The sequence below is a fragment of the Psammomys obesus genome, unplaced genomic scaffold, assembly GCF_907164565.1.
Source record: "Psammomys obesus unplaced genomic scaffold, mPsaObe1.curated_primary_1811, whole genome shotgun sequence".
NCBI classification, from domain to species: domain Eukaryota; kingdom Metazoa; phylum Chordata; class Mammalia; order Rodentia; family Muridae; genus Psammomys; species Psammomys obesus.
The window spans coordinates 19,055,930-19,076,186 of record NW_026592510.1 but is presented as its reverse complement, the minus strand read 5'-3'; the positions used below and the strand labels follow the sequence as shown (position 1 = coordinate 19,076,186).

Genomic DNA, 20,257 nt, shown 5'->3' with positions numbered 1-20,257 from the left:
AAGCAACTGAAATTTCTGATTATTTGCCATTCAATCTCAATTAAAATAACACCGTGTAAAAAAAAAAAAAAATCTCCCCCAGAAAAACAGGTTAGGGAAACAAATGATGGCTTTTCAAATCCCTGTCTCTTAAATTCACAAAGCACATTAAGATAAAAGTCAGAGAGGTCCTGCATGAAGAAACTCTTCTCATCAGTGCATCCCAAAAGACCCGACCTCAGAAGTTCCTAGTAAAAGTCCTTACAAATGGTTGGGGGGTGCACTGGTTGGGGGGGTGCACGCCTATATACAATCCCAGCACGTGGGAGGCGACGGAGGGAGAAGAATCATGACTTTAATGCCATCTTCAGTTACACAATGACGTTTATATCAGCCAGAATGACAAGAAACCCTGTCTCCAAAAATCCTTACAAATAATGTTCTAGAAGAAGCATGTTTTGTAGTAATTTGTTTTTATAGATCATTCATTTGCTGCAAAGAAATCTCTGACATCATTCTTAACCTCAATATGTACGTAGTGTATACCTATTCCTGCATTAGAATTTGGGGTCCATGTAATCAATCAAAGATGGTTACATCAAAATGCTTACAAAGTTGACTGGTCCCCAGTGTGCCTATGTCAGCTGCGGGACAAAACTTAATGCTTTCCTATTTGCCTCCAGCAGGCTGACTCACACCGGAGTCCTAGGAGCTCAATTAATTGTTGAATGAATAAAATCATTAGCAATTTACTTTTTTTTCCTGTGGGTTTTACAGTTTGTTTCTTTCCTTCATTTTCTATCCTGATACACATTAAATTAATGCCTTTATTGAACAGTCTGCGGTAACTCTTAGTTCTCAGGCCTGGGAGTACAGAACGAGCTCAATGCTCATTAAGTGTGCACACCCAGTTCAAACGATTTGTCCGCTGCACATTCCCTTTCGCTCTCCAGAATGAATGGGTCTGATCATTACAGATCTCTTTAATCTTTCATTTTCTTAGACTAAACTCTACAAATAGCAATGTTTTGTGTCCTGTTTTACTTCATCCTTCAATTTACGAATGAATGGCAAGTTTATCACATTTTTCTAAAGTAGCATACTGGAGAACACGATTATAGGCTATTGTGCACAGACTTAGTACAATTAATTTCATTCCTTCAAAACAGAATGTATACTTCCAGGGTATCCGGTTACTGGAACAGATGGTTTTACTGCCCTCCATCTACGGCCAACACACACTCGCAATACGAGTCTTTGTGATACTTTCTGACCTCCACTGACAGCACAGCGATTACGGAACATAGCAGCACACATGGACCCATGCAATTAATGGCTGACACTGTTTTTGAAGGACATAGAATGACTAATACTGAGAAACCACCTGGGCTTCATGAAAGCCATTTTAAAATGTTTTCAGAGAAGACTGGGTCGATAGCAGAGCTCTTGTTTAGCATGTGTGAGGCCCTAGGTTCTATCCCCTGTCCCAAAAAGGAAACAAAAATGTTTCCTGAGAGGATTGTATTTCCTCCTGTTGGGTTGCATGTCCAACTTCAATATGATAGATCTCTTCTTCTTCTTTTTCTTCTTCTTTATTTTATGTTTTATTTTGTCATGTTTGGTTATTGTCTTGGAAGCATGTTCTCTAAGAGATAGAAAAGAGCCCACATCTAGAGAAGGAGGAGGAACTGGGAGAAACTGGGAGGGGTAGAGGGAGGGGAAACTATAATCAAGATATATTGTGTGTGAAAAGAATCTGTTTTCAATAAAAGAAAAAAAAATAAACTGTTTGCTTTAATCACAGATGGCACTGTTATACTTAGATGGTGTTGGATAATACCATAGTGAGATAATCCCACAGTACCGATGCCAGCAACACCAATAAATAAATTTTCAGAATTGAATAAAAAAAAAAAACAGATGTGGATGTAAAATTGAAAACATAGAAATTTAAAACCATGTATAATTTATGTCACATAGGAAATATTTGTATCACCTGTGATATATTTTATGTTTATTAAAAAGTTCCAAAGACTAACAGAACAGCATAGTCCCTATGAGTTAGAAAAAAAAAAAAAAAAAAAAGAGAAAGAAACAAGGGTGCTTGAAGAAATGTTTCATTCCAGGCAGGCAGGAACTACAGTGGTGAAGTATACATGATTCATATCAATTGGACCTGGAAGACAACTGAATGGGTTTTCACTGGGCATATGTAGGTGATTTACAACTTCAATAAAATAGCTTCAACATGTCTAATGTCAAGAATTAGTTTTTGGTTGTTGTTTTCTTGTTTTGTTCTTTTATTGAGGAAAGAGCATCAGTAGCTTTAGGGAGTAGACTAAGGAAGTGAGTGCCTAATGAATATAATTAAACATTCAGCATCAGCCTTGCCTTTCCTGCAGGTGGAACCCAATAACTTGATGTTCAGTTCTTCCTGTAACTGAAGAAGTCACAGAAAGACACGAGCCCACTTGATAAGCCTTGATTGAATGAGCAGGGCATCCAGGCAACGGCAGCTCTCCACATGGCGAAGACAGACAAACTTCCAGGAGGAAGTACACACTAGGCTGCACCCTTCTCCAGCCTTCTCAACAGTACAACTAAATTTGAATTTTGGGCCTTTTGCTCTAATGAATTACTAAAATGTTGAGGTACACTAAACTTGAGAAATGATCCCCTCAAGTTCAATCATCAAAACCCATATCACAAAACTTTAGATAACCTAGATTATTCAACTCAAGTTTTCAAAAGAAAGAAAACAGAGAAGAATCTAAAAAATGCTGGAGATTTAAAGGTAACCAACCATAAAGTCCAAGCTTTTGTGAGCCTGGGTCAAAATGAAACAGTAGACATTAAGTAAGGAGATCTAGAATATAAAGAATATAATAAAGAGATAATTATGAAATTTTATGTGAAAATGGCACTGTGACTTTATTATGTAAAACAATGTTCCTTATCTTATAGAAATACATTCTAGGACATTTAGTGATAAAATGAAGAGAGCGATACTGGCTTTAAGATAATCAGAGTAAATGAGGCAATAAATGAAAGACTGGCCTTCAGCTGATATTATCAAAGTTGGTGATAGTGCCACTGGCACTCATTATATTTTTCTTTTGGATTTTGATTTCTAATATGTTTTTGGTAGAAGTGTGTGAAATAAGAATCACATGTGAGTCCCCACCCCCAAATTCAGACCACATGGCTGAAGTTTCTGATAAAGCCCAAGGAAGTATTTTTCAATGGAATAATTTAGTACAGAAAGGTATATTTAGTCAGGCATGGTGGCACAGGCCTATAATTCCAGCACTCAGGAAGGCAGAGGCAGGTAGATCTCTGTGAGTTTGAGGACAGCCTGGTCTAAAAAGTGAGTTCAGGACAGCTAGGGCTACATAGAGAAATACTCTCTCGATAAACCAAAACTGAAGAAGAAGAAGAGGAAAAGGAGGATGAGAAGGAAGAGGAGGAAGAAAGGTATATTTCTGTGATTACAGTTTATTTCTAACTAGTAAAAATGTACAAGGTGGGGACTGAGAACACACTGAGAGCTTGAATTAGGTTTCAGGATCATTCTAATTTGGTGGCATTTTAACTATTCCAGGATCTTCCTAAAGTTTGACCTGTTTCCAAAAGAAGCAATAACTATAAAAGAGTATAGTGCCCATTGCAGCGTGCCTGTGTAAAATGCATGAGTGAAAAGCAGACAGGATTATGATGGAGAGCACAGGCTCAAAAGAAAAATGGAAAGGGTGCTGGAAATATTTCACTGGGCCTGGTGACCATGGCCTTTAATCCAAGCTACAATGAAAGCTGGCATTTGGAGATCACAAAATGAAGGCCAGGCTGGGACACTGACTGAGCTCAAGAGTATCCTAGACAACATTGTGAGAACCTGTCACAAACTGAAAAAGTAAGACTGGAAACACAGTTTACTGCTGGAGTGTTCACCAGGGCCGAACCTCAATCTCCAGTCAGACAAAACCAAACAAAACATCATTTCAAAGTTAAAAAATAAAAAAAGAAGAACTAAAAACTCTAAACTTGCCACGACCCCCGAGGGTCAAGCTAAAGTTCTTTAGCTCTCTGACAGAGAAGAATGATTTCTCAATCAAGTTTTCAAGACATAAATGTAACTAAATTTTCAGAGCCTTGCAGAGAGGGCACTAAGAGCATATTTCCATTGTTTGGATATAACATTCTCTTCTGGGCTTCGTATATGCTAGTTTTATATGCTTGGGTGAAAATTTCTATAGTGGTAGTCTCTTTTATAAAGATCAAATTCAAATCACTAGAAAATAAAGAGACCATGAATAAAACAAAAGCCACATTTCTTCTGAGTAATATTTGAAGTTTCTCATTAACATGGCACCAAATATTTGAACATTCACCATCCAGACTAATTGACCATTGCTTTAGCATAAACACACACACACACACACACACATATATACATACACACACACACACACACACACACACACACACACACACACACACACACACACATATATATATATATATATATATATATATATATATATATATGTTTAATCAGCCTCTCCTTTTTTCTAATCAAGGAGTGAATAATCAGTGAATGCCTTTTCCGTTTAGTCCACATCTGCCATCAAAAATGGTACCTCTGCATTCAAAACCCAATTTTGATTCTGATCCATGCAGTTAGGCAATCAAGCCCTTTCCCTGGAATTAAAAGCTTCCTTCTACTCCAGTCTAGCTTTATGTGCTATACAGCAGCTCTCTTGGCTCATACCCCTCTGTATTGACATCCATCCCTAACATAGAATATCATCCTGGGAAGGGACTGCCCACCAAGTATTTCTTACATTGAAAAAACTGGTAAGTCAGAATGACATTAAGGAAATTATTATTTTCTCTTCCTCCAACATTAAGGAAATTATTATTTTCTCTTCCTCCAAGCAGCTTAGGTAGTCTGTTTTTCCTTTCTTTTTTTTCCATCACTGGATTCCTTTCCCTCCATATATGTCCTAGCCAACTTCACTGTCCACCAAACAAGGGAAAGAAACATTCTAGATGTCTCTATGTCATAGACTTTTAGAATTTTAGAATTTGAATTCCTAACATGGAATATAAGGGACCATTTTGTAGTTTTATAAATAACCAAGGTTAGTTCTGTGACTATGTAATATGATGGAATGGGGTGACTGATTCTCCCTTCAATCTGGCTCAAAGACTTTTATTGAGCTAATAACCCTAGCTACTAGCAATGACAGGTTACAATAATTGATCACCACAGCTGACCCCAATCCTAGGGGAAACCAAGCTGAGAAATGAGGAATTCAGAGAAGCTATTTGATAAAAGAACTTTAATCAACATGTCCAAGAGACGACACAGATTAAGGAAGCTCAAGGGTCAATCCTATTTGCTCTCCAACAGAAAATTAGTTACTAATTAAAGAAGAGTCTTGAAAAACTTGATTAAAAATGACTTTTTTTCTCTAACAGACCTGTTTATCACCACGGTAGAGTGGTCTTGGGTGGGCTACCTGCATAGTTCTTACTCTTTGAAAGCAAAACTTACAAGACAAATTGCTAGTGCAAAATAAATTATAGCTCTCAGAATATTCATAAAGCCTTTGGTAATTTACACTAGCAGAGAAATGGATGCTAGTAGAAGAGCCCCCCCACCCCATGGGTCACTAGTTTTTGGCCTCCTCAAAAAGCACTTTTACTATCTCTAGGCTTACTTAACATTCTTATGCTATTTCCTCTCAACACACTGATCATGTGAGACAATGAAACACACACTGGCAAGACTCTGTTGTGTACCCTCGCTGGACCAGCTTCCACACCTTCGGCAAAGTGACTAAAATTACCTAAACCCATACTCACAGAACGCCCACTTAGTGCAATGTGGTCATCTTGTTTACTATTTCCTCTTTGTATGCAGAAACTCTCAAGTGCTTAGAAAAAAAAATATTTGCCAAACATTAAAAAGAAAAAGGAGGAGGAGGAGGAAGAAAGGAAGGGATGAGCACAAAAATAAGTGGGTCTCAATAGGTACCATGTCAAGCAGGCAATGAGGATTCCATAATAATTTTTCTCTACAGTTCCTCACTCCATGGACTTCCCCTAACAGGAACTGTACTTATTGTATGTTCACACAAATCTGCAGTTTTAATTGTATTAAAGTATACCAAGTGAGACAATACACAGTGACTTGGCCTAAGCCATAGGGAACTGGCTACTATAAGAAAGCTCAGAAAGATCATAGCAAGTCAACAAGGGGAATGGGTGCGAGAGCAGCATCCAACCAGAGATCTGTGGGAAGATGAACTCAGGTCAAATGAAGTCTGCATGCAAAGGCAGTGAGGAGAGAGACAAACCAGAAAAGGCCCTACAGAGAAGAGACTGGACTTGGTTTTTATTGTCACATGGAAATGTTAAATAAAGAGAAGTGACTAAATGGGGAGGTGTTATTTCATTTGGCTGGTTTAGACATTTAATAATCAATCTGACTATGGCAGAAAACAGACCTTGGGAGGCAGATCCACAGCTATTGCAAGACCCTAATTAGGAGCTGGCAATGGTTTAGATTAAAGCAGAAAGGGTGGGGAAGGACTGATACTGACTGGAAAGGCAGGATGGCTTTGATTAGCTGGAGCATCTTTAATAGAAAAATTAAGGATGGTGAGGCAGCTTCTATTAGCTCACAAGAAGCAGGTAGGAACAACTATCTAAGAAACCCAGAGGGCTGTGTTTAACACAGCAGGCCTGAGACAGGTTCTTTAAATATGTTCTGTAAGGTTGGTCACTGGCTGGCATCTGAGGCCTTGGATACAGGGAGTGTCATTTTTCCCAGATAAGAATTGCTCACAGGACTTAAAGCCTTTAGGTCTTGGGTGTGTCAGAACACCTGCTTTCCTTCTGAGTGCTAGGACTTTGGAACACGGGGAACACAGGGCCTCTGTGATCTACCCACCCCCACCAGCAACGTGAAGCTTTAAGACACCCTGTCCCACGTGTTACCACATTGAGTGCTGGGGGAATGAAGTGCTTTCCTGGCGTTTCACTAAGGGAAATTTCTTGGAAGTCTGAACCAGGTTTCTTCTGGTCTTTGCCCCATGGGATGTTTCCATCTGCTGAGTTTGCTTGGTGTTCTTTCACTGACGTTAACCGTAGCTGTGCGTGTGACTACACTCTGAGTCATGTGGACCCTCCTAGTGATTTACAGAAGTCCTGGGTGGTCTGGGGGGCCTCCTATTAAGTTTGAAGTAATAATATTATGATAATATGGAATACAGAAGTCAGAAGCTCATGGATTAGCTCTTGGCTGGAGATCAACATGGACCTATCAATGGTATGTATTCTCCCCAGACTCTGTCCAGTACATGGTACATCTTGATATGGAGAACTAGAAGAAATTCAATTAGGCACAAACTTAAGAAACTATCAATATAGGTTGCTCCTCCCACCCCAAGATGTACTGATGCAGAAAGAGAAAAATGCTTTGAGAGGTCCTAGAATTAATTGGTGTCGGTCGTATACTAGTACAGAAAACCAGGTCTCACATCCGTAGTCCCACCAGCACCCACACTTAGCCCATGCTGAGCTGGAGTTACCCTTCGCAGATGACTCTTGCTGGCCTAATAGTGTGCCACAGGCTTGCAGACCTCCACCATGTTGCATTTTCAATTAAAACAACTAAATGAGTGGTCTTAAAAGCATGATTTCCAAGCTGCTGCAATAATAATGCCACAAACTTCACCAGATTTTATTAGAGTCAAATGACAGCATAAACCAGTAGGAAAATGTGTGCCAACCACAGAAACAGCAATGCCTCAAACTCTTGGAGTACTGAACACCATCCAGTTGGCTGAGAAAGGACCATGTGGCTTACAATCATTTCTTGCAATTATTATGCTAGCTCGTTCATCGTTTTTGGCAGATATGCCCCCCACACAACTGAACTCAGCTAATTTTCACTCTGCTGATCGGCAAATATGATTCTGGAAAAACCACCCAGAGAGCTTTCATGAAATCTGAGGCAGTGCATCAAAAACACAAGCCCATTTGTTATTATTTATCAGTCTTGAAAGGACCCATAGACACTAAACAGGCCACCAACATCCATCATGGAAAGTTCCCAGATGCTGGCCCCACACACCAATGTCAGAGCCCAAAAGAAAAACCTTCAGGTATTTCTCTCTTTCTCCAAGTTTTACTTTTAAATTAACACATCAAAACTTAAAAATATATGGGGGTTACCACATGCTATTCCAACATGTCTTCAACATTTGTCATTTCTTTGTTGTAGAAACACTCTACATCTTTCCATTTTGTCTACTGGAACATCCAGTGTGTCATCCTTGCTACAGACAGGGTTTCTACCTAGAATATAGAACTGCCTTCTCCTACCTAACTAAAACCTAGCATCCACTGATCAAGCCTTCCCTTTCCTTACTCTTTACTTCTTACAATGGAACTTGCCTTTCCTAGGTAGAAAAAATGTTTTAAAAGTTCCTTATTATGGGCTTCTCCAAAATCATTAGTTCCTAATTATTAGACAGAATTATTTTGCAGTGCCTTGTCAGTTTCCTCTAGTTATTAATATTTAAATAACTAAAGAGATAAATTATCTTTTCTATTAAACTTACATTTTCACCCAAGTTTCATATTCAAGTTGTCTTCTTCCTATCTACCAAGAGCCCAATCGTTGAATCCTGGTGGGAATTTAGGGTGAATTAAAAAACCCCTCCCACAAAGAGAAATGTACCACCAAAGGAACCTCCCAAAAATGCATTAAATTCATCATGAATGATGACCCGAAGGAGACGAAGGGATGCTAATTAGGATAGGGGACTTCAACTAGGTTCTTTAAGCTTAGGTATGTGTGAAAATGCATACAATATTGAATTCACTGGATTTTCCAGATATGTGATGAAGAGTTTTACTTAATCTTGCAGTCATGACAGTCAAACTAAACTTCCTTCATAGTGTTAAAAATGGACCACTGCATCAGCGGGGTAAGGTAAAACCAATTCTCCTACCCACAGCCAAATCCCCATGCCTTTCTACCCAGTAGGTTTTGTCTTTGGAACATCTTGAGAGGATAGCTAAGCCACGGGCATTTTCGATCAGTTAAATTTCAGATTAAGTGAATATATTTTTTTCATATTAACCTCTCCAGCTTCCCAAACAGAAAATGCTGCCAGAAGAAGATATGGGACCAAGGCAAATGTAAACTGACCTGGTGTGCTTTGAGATGCCCCAGAAATTTAAAAGCCCTTCTTTCATCTGATAACAGGGAGACAAAACAAGCTATGCTCTTATAACCTTGTGTTCAAGATAAGGCTATGCAGGTAGCTTTTCACAGGGACTCCTGGACAACAGCGCGTCTCATCTGTGGGTGAGGGGAGAGGAAAGGATGGGTAATTGTCAGTCTCAAGCCCGGCAGGTGATTCTGCTGTCTGACAGTTTGTGAGCCACAGATGCAGAGAGGATCTGAAACCTTGGGGCTGCAGGTGCAGAGGTGGGTCTGAACACCAGGCTCTGCCCCTGCTCTCTAGGTGACCTTCAGCAAGTTACTTAACTTTTCTCTCCTCACCCATAAAGCAGCAGTGATAATGATGCCTCACTTGCTGGAACACTGGCAATAAGCTACTACATAAGAGTTAGCAAAAGACTTGGCATAACATGGGGAACTCATTAAATGCAGGTGATCATTTTCTCTGCTACAGAGCGATAGCAGGTTTGCTGGTTCGTTTATGCAACTGGTACTTATTCAGCACTCGCCACACATGCACATTAGAGCCACCTCAGTGCCTGAGGCCCACTCCATACCAAAACACAAAGCACCACTGACTTAGGGTGGGACCAAGACTTTCAGAGACGATTAAAACTGCAAACAAAACTCTGGCGGCTACGCAAGGACCGGTGGCCACTTGCATGCATGTGGCTCCAGGGAAGCTTCGGCAGAAGAGCTACTTGCCCTGTGAGGTCTTTTATGTTCTTATCTAGTCCTTTTCTGCTTTACTGATCTTAGGAGGCACAGATCACATGTGTCTATGTATGGCCTCATGCCTGTCAGAAGAAAGGCAGAGCTGATGCAGCAGGCAAAGAGTGGTGCTTCTAGTATCGATCCTTCTGATTCCTGAATGTGGACCTGCGCAGGGTAGAGGGGGAAGGCATAATCATCATGTCTAGCACAAGCTCTCTAAACTCACGCTTCTGGATACAAGGGCGCAGAGCCTCAAAGCTGGATAGAATGGTCTGTACACCATTTTCCAAGGCAGGGAAGAGCTCGGGCAAAGCTTTTAAAGAAACGAAAAGAAGCATTCTGCCTTTAATATCTACTTTTTTTTTGTGACCAACATGAGATGAAAAGAATGAGCTCAGGCTAATGAACTGGAGGCAGGAGCCCTATGGAGACTCACCAAGTAGTCAGTACACACTACAGTATGGACCAGAGCTTGGAAGATGAGAGAGAGAGAGAGAGATGAGCGCATGTTTAGCTAGACCACTAATATGTCATCAAGAGTGACAGGAAGGGTGCTCACTGGTTGTAAGTTCTTACTCTCTTAAAGGATTATTAGCACAACAAATAAAACGATTATTGCAGGGAAACAAACAACAGCAAAGTATAATGGCATATATATGAATATATTGTCTCTGCTAACTTCAATTAGTTCTGCGATTGAGAAGCCAAAGAACAATAATTATGATATAAGATGGGTGCCAGGCACCGTGCAAGGCTTCTTGTGCCAGCTTTTATTGGGCTTTGGTAGTCGTCTCTGGAGATGCAGCAGTAAGCCTTGCCTCCTCTGGTGTGCGCATGTGAGCTGGGGTCCTCTTCGGTGCAGAACTGGTGCTGACCCTTTCTACTAATGAAACGAAATTTAATACTAAGAAATGAAAGAGACAACTCTCCATGGCGTCTAAGGCTAGATGTAAAACCGTGCTTCCCAGATGTCCACTTGATCTCATGCTTGGGGGAAGCTGGAATAGTGTCAAGTGACACCCAATCAGCTTTCTGGTGAGGCCCCTCTGGAGAGGAACCGATTGCCACCAGCAACATGAGTAAACACTTTTGAGAGCAGAACTTTCCACTCTCCAGCTGGAACCCCAGACACTGCAGAAGAGAGCTCAGCAGGTCTGTTTAGATTTCTGACCAGCAGAACCAATGAGATAGTAGGGCTTTGAAATCTCAGCAAAAGATGATTCGCGCTCATGAGCAACTGCCTCACACTGTGGTAGAGGAGAGATTGTGAGGCTTAAATATAAGCATATTACGGGACGCCATGGGGGGTTGAACACCGTTTTACAGGTTCTAAGAGTCCTGGCTCTCATTTGGTCAGAGTATGCTTGAAAGAGAATCATGAGTCTGCCTGTACCTTTCCTTATGAGAAAAGCAGTAACTTAACAGAAATATTTGAAGTACTCTGGTACTATGTTTATCCCAAATGGCGCTCATGGTTCAGTCTTGTTTCAGCCATCACTCTGTGAACATATTAGAAGTTCACAATTGGCGGGACTAGCATCTCTCTCAGTCTCTGTTGGTAGCACAGGGGTGGGGCAGGCAACTGTGGCATCTCAGCTCTACCAGGCTAAGTGAGCTTGGGCATGAGCCGAAGATTCCTCATTCTTGGAACGGAGCACACGCTAATACATATTTTTATTTACACAAAATCAGAAAAAATACTCAGAGTGCTAGTTCATTGCTTAGAACACGGCAAGCATTTATAGCAAGTAAGACCCAGCAGAATCTTCACAAAGTGTGTGCATTTTAAAGGACCCCCCAAAAAGCTCTTTTTCTAACCCTTCTCACATGAGGCTGAGAAAATCCACTGGAATACAGGGAGCTTTTTGCACACAGGCATGGCAGCCTGCAGTCAGCAAGGAGGCCATGATCAAAAAGGAGGCCACTGGCCAACAGGATGTCTTACCATGTAAAGGTACATGTTACCAGCCCTGACAGCCCAACCCAACTTGGATCCCGTAAAGGAAGTTTTGGTTTCTTTAAAAACTCAGTTATGTTATGTAAATGTGTTTGGTTTAATCCCAAGTGTGGGATTTTAGTTTGGGCTTTAGTTTGTTCACAGCTGATAAATGCCTCCTGCAGGGCGTGGTCTTTGCCAGCTAGTAACAGTCTGTCTCATGCAGCATAGAGAGGGATGTGGTCTAGGACTCTGAGGGATATACATAGGAGAGCCCAGAAAGAGAAGGTGTGAAAGTTTGGAGAGACCAGAGTGGGACAGTGTGGCAGCTTGGAGAACACAGACAAAGAGAAACATTTCAATGCAGCAGCTTGGAGTAAAATGCTTGCTGCATTTGCAAAAGGACCCATTGACCCTAAACAGCCAGGAGAAGTAAAGGGGTCTATGTCCCCTCTCCCCACTAACCTTCTCTGTCTTACCTAGGGTTAAAGGACTGGTGGGAGGGAGGTAGAGGCTTAAATACTCCAAATAAGAGTGCAATAAAAAATGCATCAGGGTCCCCAGAACCCACATGATAGAAGAAAACCACTCATGAGACATCCCATGAGTTGTCTTCTGACTTCCACATGGGTGTACACACACACACACACACACACACACACACACACACACACACACACACATCGAGAGAGACAGAGACACAGAGGCAGAGAGAGAGAGAGAGAGAGAGAGAGATGGAGAAAGAGACATAGAAAGAGAGAGAGAAAGAGATAGACAAGTCAGCCAGCATGCAGGCAGGCAGAAAGATAGACAGAATAAATGTTAAAAAAAGTATCAACAACAATAAAAGGCAAGAGGTTCATGGTGCTAAAGCAGTAGCCTTCCTCTCTCCTGGTGCCAATTCTGTCTCACTAGTCCAATGAAAGGAAGAGAAAAATGTGCTATCCTACTCTTATCCAGCGAGGCAGGTGAAGGCAGCAGTGACTCCTTCCTGTGAGATGAAATGTGAGACAAGGCAAGGAAGGTCTCTCTCACCTGGATTTATAAACAGTCATATGGAGGCACTTTCCTTTTCCATATTGTTTCTAAATTTCTTAAATCCATTCCAGTGTTGTGTGTGCAGGCAAAGCCCCTCAGTCCCTGCCAGTACTAACTCAGGTGTTCTCCCTTGTGGTCCACGCCTTCTCTACCTCAGAGCTAGCAAGCAAGCCATGCGTCTCGAGGTCCCCTCAGATGACCCCGCTTAAATGACTTCTTGATTCCCAATCCCTTTGAATTTCACACCAGAGCTCCTTTATCTTCTCTTTAAACATCACAGAGCTCTCATGAAAAATTCTGCTGGGATTCTAAATATTTCTACAACTTTCCGTCTCTAGATAAGTCTAAGAAAATGAGAGTTGGGAGACATATCAGCCACATTCCTAAGCACGACTCTCCGGCATTGTGACAGCTTGAGTCCTTGCAGGGATATAAATCAAGATCCAAATGTAGAGCCTTCCCTTAGCTAACCCCCAATAGAGCAGAGCAAGTTTGAAGACCACATTAATGACTAGAATGCAAAATGCCTGGTGAAGGGTGCCGCTGTTGTGGTGGTTTGAATGATAAATGGTGCATGTAGGCTTGTATGTTTGAATTCCAGGTCCCAGTTAGTGGTGCTGTTTGGGGAGGTTATGGAACCTTTAGGAGGTACAGCCTTGCTGGAGGGAGTATGTCACTGGTGGGGATCTTGGAAAGCTTCGTTTCAGCCCACTTCCAGTTCATCCTCTGCTTCCTATTTGAGGTTGATATAGGAACCTAGCTTCCTGCTCCTACAATCATGCTTGTCCTGCCATGCCCCTCTGCCACTGTGCGCTTTACCTCTGGAACTGTAAACCCAAACTTTCTTCCATACTGGGGTTTTATCACAGCAACACAGAAGTAACTGTGAGACCAAGGACTTGATGTCAGAAGAGAAAATGGGAAAAACATCCAGGGAAATTAGCCATGGGGGAAGCATCTGTGGTACTGAGTCCTGAACCACAGGGAAGGAAGACCAAGGAGCTCTCCAGCCAGCAGGACTGAAAGGCCAGGAGCCAGGAAAATATGTGAGAAGGATGTGAAATTCTGTGGATGTATGTCTTTTCATCAGTTGAAGACATGTGGAGAATTTGAGACAGGGTTTATAAAAAGTCGTGCAGTGGAAAACACCCTGGCAACACTTAGCAATAAAAATTTTCAAGAAAGAAAAGCAAAAAAAGGGCTTTTTACAGCTTACAGAGAAAACTGGTGACATATGAATTCATGATGAAGAATGAGTAATGTCTTCCAAGCCATGTTTCAGTAATCATGAAGCAAAAATTCTAAGACCAGGGAGGTATGTTTCCAAAGCAAGCAAGACCAAGTGGATCACGCTCAGTGAGTTCCCCTTACTGACATCCCTGCACACAACTGGCGTCCCTCAACTGATCAAACACTTCCTGACACACTTTAGGGCGTGTCAGGTAACCCTTGCCAGCAAAGTCAATTCAAGGATGTCCAAGTTCTAGTGTGTGTCGTGAATGACACTGGGCATGCACAGTTTAGCAGAGATGAACACCATTGCAAATAGGTCTCATACACCACAAACTGGACAGCACGGCCATAGCCAAGCCGCCTCAGGGAACTTACCATGTACCACATACTTGGCCACTTGGGGTCATTGAAGTAGGTGGACTGGGCGTGGCTGAGGTCATAATCCCTCTTCGTTCGTTTCTTCACCACTTGCTGCTGGATCCACTCCACCTTCCCGGAAGAGAGACATCTGGTAAGTGCTCCACCTCCGTCACAGTTCACATAGCATAAATGACAGTCCAAAGCATTTCCCGTTTTCTGTCAAGGCTGTGACAATTAAAATCCCCGAGTCCATGTGATTCTCTAGAAAGCCAGTTCTCCTTTACTTCAATACAAACAGACATTTTAGTCTTTTATAGAGCAATAATTCATCTTAATACCAGCCCAGGTTTTAAGCTTTTTACAAAGGCATGCCATTCATAATTTGTTCTAAGGGGACAGTGATAATTTTTAGGGTATATTTCTGTTCATAGTAAAAGTTGGCAATCTTTTTCTACAGAGGTTAAATACAAAATATTTCAGGCTTTGTGGATGCCTGCCTGATGTAGCTGTTCATTCTGCTCTGGCAGTATAGTAATGCATACTGGAATTAGTACAATGGAATTGAAGTAAACTGCTATAAACAAAACAGGCTGGATTTGACCCATGTGTCCCTCCCTGCACCTATGCAACATATTCTAATGTGTTTTGGAATCAGGGTTCTTTGTCGTTTGGTTTGGATTTGATTTCTTTGTTTGTCTTTCTGAGACAGCATGTCACTATGTAACTCAGGCTTGGCCTGAAACTTGTCAGGGGCAGCCTTGAACTTGCAGTAATCCTGCCTCTGCCTCCTATGTCGTAGGACTGCAGGTATATACCACAGCACCTGGCTAGAGTTAGACAGTTAAAAACAACAACAACAAAAACAACAAACAAACAAACAAAATAAATGCAGCATGTTGGAAGAGCACCACTAGGTAAATTTAAAAATGTACGCCGTACCCTTATCTCTACGACAGCCTAGAGAATCAGTTTCTTGAGCCATAGGCACTCTGCCAGCTCTAAACTTCAAAACTGCAACATTCCAGAAAACCCTTACCATTTAACCATGACCTCTGCTTCAACCTTGAGTTTAACACAGCATCTGTAATCTTGTGGCAAGGCTATTATATAAGGATATTTTATAAAACAGGTAATTATTATGGAAAAGAACAAGAAAGAAAGAAAGAAAGAAAGAAAGAAAGAAAGAAAGAAAGAAAGAAAGAAAGAAAGAAAGAAAGAAAGAAAGAAAGAACATCTCAAATGCAGGATTAGCCCTGATGTAAGTCTTCAAGTTGCGGAATGTTTCTTTGTCTGACAGCTGACTTTGTCACAATATTTTGAAATTTCCTATCTAGCCATTTATCTTTGTTTTCACAAAGTAAAAATTGAAGTAGGGACATCATGAAGCTTACTTCTGTAATCCCTTATCTGCCCACACAAACATTCAAAATCTCCCTTGCCTACTTGACTAAAGAATTGAAAAAGAGACACAGAGGTGCCTCTATTTATATGAAAAACTTCACTTCTTTATTCCAAACAAATAATCAATTTCTAAAAAAAAATCAATTCCACTATCTTATTCATTCAATAAATATTAAGTGGCAGACACTATTCTGGGAATATGAAGATGAGTGAGAATGATGTTGATTTTTGGAAGACATTTTCGTCAGAGAAATTTACCCATTATTTCATCGTTCTTAGAGTCATAAAAATATAATTATCTCTACACAAGATGTCCCAAAAAGGCACATTTATGACAAGTTTTATTATGCAACTTAGGTTTGCAAACTTAATCTAAAATCACTACTTACATATCTCATTCCAACAAGGTTAAGAGGGTTCTGATCTAGTTGCTAGACCAAAGAGCTTTAGATCTGCTTAAGTAAAATTTCTTCCCAGAATGGAACATTTATGAATTCCAAAGTGCCAGGGTGGATGTGCAAATATCAAAGAGTGTCTTACATCTGCTAATCACTTCGAAATTACTAGAAATCAGGGACGTCTTTACTGTGGTGGGACAGATGGTGTTGCCACTGTAACTACACACGTGTTTCCCGCTAGGTGTACACACGTAAGACAGGTAGATTTGTGTGAGAGAGAAAAACAAATGGCGGCCGTTTTCCTAGACGGACTGCGGCACTAAAGGAAAATGGAATACCTTAAAAAGCAGCATCTCTTCTGTAATTTATGAAATGAAAATGTCAGTTACATAGCAGGGTAGCTAGATGGTGACTGACACAGCAGCCTAGCATCTGTGTTTGACCGTACGTCGCTTTGCCTGATCACGGGACTGCTATAGTCAAAAAAAGGCCCACGAGGATATGTGTGTGCAGGCAGCATCAGATATCATGTAATTTGCCTTGGTGCTTTATGGGCATGAGCCTTCAGGGAACAGGAAAAGCACGCTTGAATTAGAACTTTTTTTAATGACTAAAAAGTCCATACTTAGCTTTTTAAACTGGTATCCATCCATCCATCCATCCATCCATCCATCCATCCATCCATCCATCTATCCATCCATCCATCCATCTCCATCTTTAAGTTCTTTCAGGAGAACTCAGATGTATTATATCATATAAATTTTATCTCATACCAAAAAGCATACTGCAAAGAGAACACTTATTTTCATTCAACTCTACCCAACCCAAAAGATAATGACATCCTCTCTCTGGAAGTGTTCCTTTTTTTTTTTAATTAATTACACTTTATTCACTTTGTATCCTCCCATAAGCCCCTCCCTCCTCCCCTCCCAAGCCCACCCTCCCTCCCCCTTCTTCATGCATGCCCCTCCCCAAGTCCACTGATAGGGGAGGTCCTCCTCTCCTTCCTTCTGATCTTAGTCTATCAGATCACATCAGGAGTGGCTGCATTGTCATCTTCTGTGGCCTGGTAAGGCTGTTCCCCCCTCAGGGGGAGGTGATCAAAGAGCAGGCTAATCAGATTATGTCAGAGGCAGTCCCTCTTCCCATTACTATGTAACCCACTTGGACACTGAACTGTCATGTGCTACATCTGTGCAGGGGTTCTAGGTTATCTCCATGAATAGTCCTTGGTTGAAGTATGAGTTTCTGGGAAGTTCCCTGTGTTCACATTTTCTGGTAATGTTGCTCTCCTTGTGCGGTTCCCGTCCTCTCCAGCTCTTACTATTTCCCACTTCTTACATAACATTCCATGCCACAGAGGGCCTCTGAAAGCCTCTGCCCTGCAGACTATCAAAGCAGATGCTGAGACTTACGGCCAACTGTTGGGCAGAGTGCATGAAATCTTATGTAGGAAGTGTTCCTTTTTAATCACATTGCAGAGTACAGTCAATTCAGAGCACCTCCCACACTCAGTTCTCATCTCCTGCCTCAGGCTTAGCGGACTCTGGGCTTTCTCTTCCTAGGATCCCCATCCTCGGCTTTTACTTGCCAAGCAAAACACATTAACTGAAGATTATGGGACTTCTATCCCACAATCTCAGCTAACTAATATCTCAATTTCAAATTTGCCAACTTATGGATTCTATTCATGGGGCAGTTTATTATCAGCAGAAATAAAACATTTTATAAAGCAAAAAATATACTATAAGCCATTTCTTAAATGTAAATAGGAAACAAATTATAACTTTTAAACTATATCCCGCGGTGAGAAGCATATAAATTCTTCTTTAGGTAAAAAAAATACAGTGGACCTAATGATTATAATGGGTACATTAATGAATAAAATAGAAAACAAAGAAACAGAGCTCAGATATATAAGACAGCACATACTAAAGGTACTATGCTAAATCACAGTGGAAAAGCAAACACGTATCAATGATTGTGCTTGAACAACAATGAACAAAGTAAAAGCTTCATCTAATATCAGGATCAACTAAAAATGAATTCACTGTTTAAATGTAAAAAAATAAAAAAAAACAGTTAAGCAGAGTAAGAAATATATGAGATTAAAATACATTTACAGTGAAAAAGATACTACAACTTTCCAAGTGATTTAGAAAAAAAATTATAATATTAACTATAAGAAAACAATATAAATTTGTCATAGCAAAAAGTATCAAGGTGAGGGAGGTGAAAGACAAAATGATAAAAGTTCATGGCTTCTACCATTAACCACAGAGGCCATCTCTCTAGTATACAAGAAGTACCTACCTTTACTAAGATAAAATTCCACAAGAAAATAGATAAAGGACAAAAGCCATACGATGCTTAGAAAGATAAAGCAAGTTTCTCAAATCAGAGCAATGCGTTGAACTTCACGTCTATTGCTTTGATTTGAACATGGTTGTGTTCCATGCTTGCATGTAACTAATACAGGGGCAGCAGTGACGGGAACCTTTACCAGGTGGGGCTAGTGAGACTGGGGGTCTGGTCTCAGAGGGGATGGTGGGATCCTAGTCTCTGCTTCCTGCTTGAGATGGTACTGCCTGCTCCTACAGGGGCTCCTGGGTCACCTTAAGCTGCCCTTACCAGAGGCCAACCTGGCTGCCAAATCTTGATTCTCAGAGACTTCTTTCTAAATAAGTCAGTTTTTTTTTTAATATGTAACCTATGTCAAAAAATTCATTGTGATGACAGAGTGACATATGAAGACAAAAGCAACCTAAGAATGAACTATCATCCTTCCAGACACAATGTAAAGGTTGGTAAGATTTTGTTGATATGGAGAAGAGTCATGCTCATATAATGCTTGGGTGAATGCAACTTTGTATAGCTCTGTGGATGGTAACTGGGCAGTATCTACAGAAATGCCAATGAGTAACTCTACTTTCTAGTTATGCACATAAATATGCAAAGCTATTCGCTGACATAGTAAATGAAAACTGTAACTGTAAGTAAAAAAAACAGTAAAGTCTATGCATACAAAAACATACTATATTGGAGTTTCTGAGTAGTTTTACTATATTTGCCGGCAGACACCTGGTAAGATTTATAGGTAAAATGGAGGGAGAGAGATAAACATGCCTTCTAGTCCAATTTTTCCTAGTTCTAAAACTCTAGCCACATATACCTAGTCTCTATTTTACAACAAATATCATTTGTTAAAAGCAATAGAAAACTGAGGTTGATGTCCGAGCTGGTAAATGATTTTTAGTCATTCCATGAAGATGCAAAATTGGCATTTAGAGGGATGGCCTGTAAACAGAGACCCACCTCTAGTGATCTGATTGATTGACTAGTCTTTCAGAGAATGAATAGGATACCCTGCTTTGTGCCCTTTTTGGCTAATATCAACAAAATAGGGGGAAGGAACATTAAAGTGTTTGCCCTCTGCCCTCCCTTTTCTCTTCTCTGACTTTGAAAACAAAATAGAGCTGACTTGATTAGAAGAAAAAGTCTGTGTGTACGTGTGTGCGTGTGTATCCTATGATTAATAAAAAAAGGGGTTTAAGGAAAACATCTCAGTACCAGCCCACAGCTTGCAAGCCCAAATATCTCAGTAATATTCTGAAACCCTGGTCACAAAATGGTAACTACTCCGATATAGTGGTGCATACTTTTAATCCCAGCACTAAAGAGGTAGAGGCAGATGGTCAGCCCGTTCAAAGAGAATTCTAGGCCAGTCAGGATGTCACAGTAAGGTCCCACCTCAAAAAATAAACAAACAAACAAATGAATACATAGAAAAAGAAAGAAGGAAGTAAGGAGGAGGGAGGGATGAAGGGAAGGAGGGAAGAAAAGAAAAAAGAAAGGGAGGAAGGGAGGGAAGGAGGGAGGGAGGGAAGGAAGGAAGGAAGGAAGGAAGGAAGGAAGGAAGGAAGGAAGGAAGGAAGG

The 20,257-nt window shown here is 40.8% G+C and overlaps 1 protein-coding gene across 5 annotated transcripts in view; it reads right to left on the bottom strand.

The window, feature by feature from the left end:
* Positions 1–20,257, bottom strand: part of Pcsk5 (proprotein convertase subtilisin/kexin type 5) — a 429,034-nt gene that overhangs the window by 321,744 nt on the left and 87,033 nt on the right. For all 5 annotated transcript variants that reach the window (XM_055613830.1, XM_055613831.1, XM_055613833.1 and 2 more), the window contains exon 3: positions 14,538–14,651. In XM_055613830.1, coding sequence (XP_055469805.1) covers positions 14,538–14,651 — 114 coding nt within the window. The remainder of the gene's footprint in view (positions 1–14,537; positions 14,652–20,257) is intronic.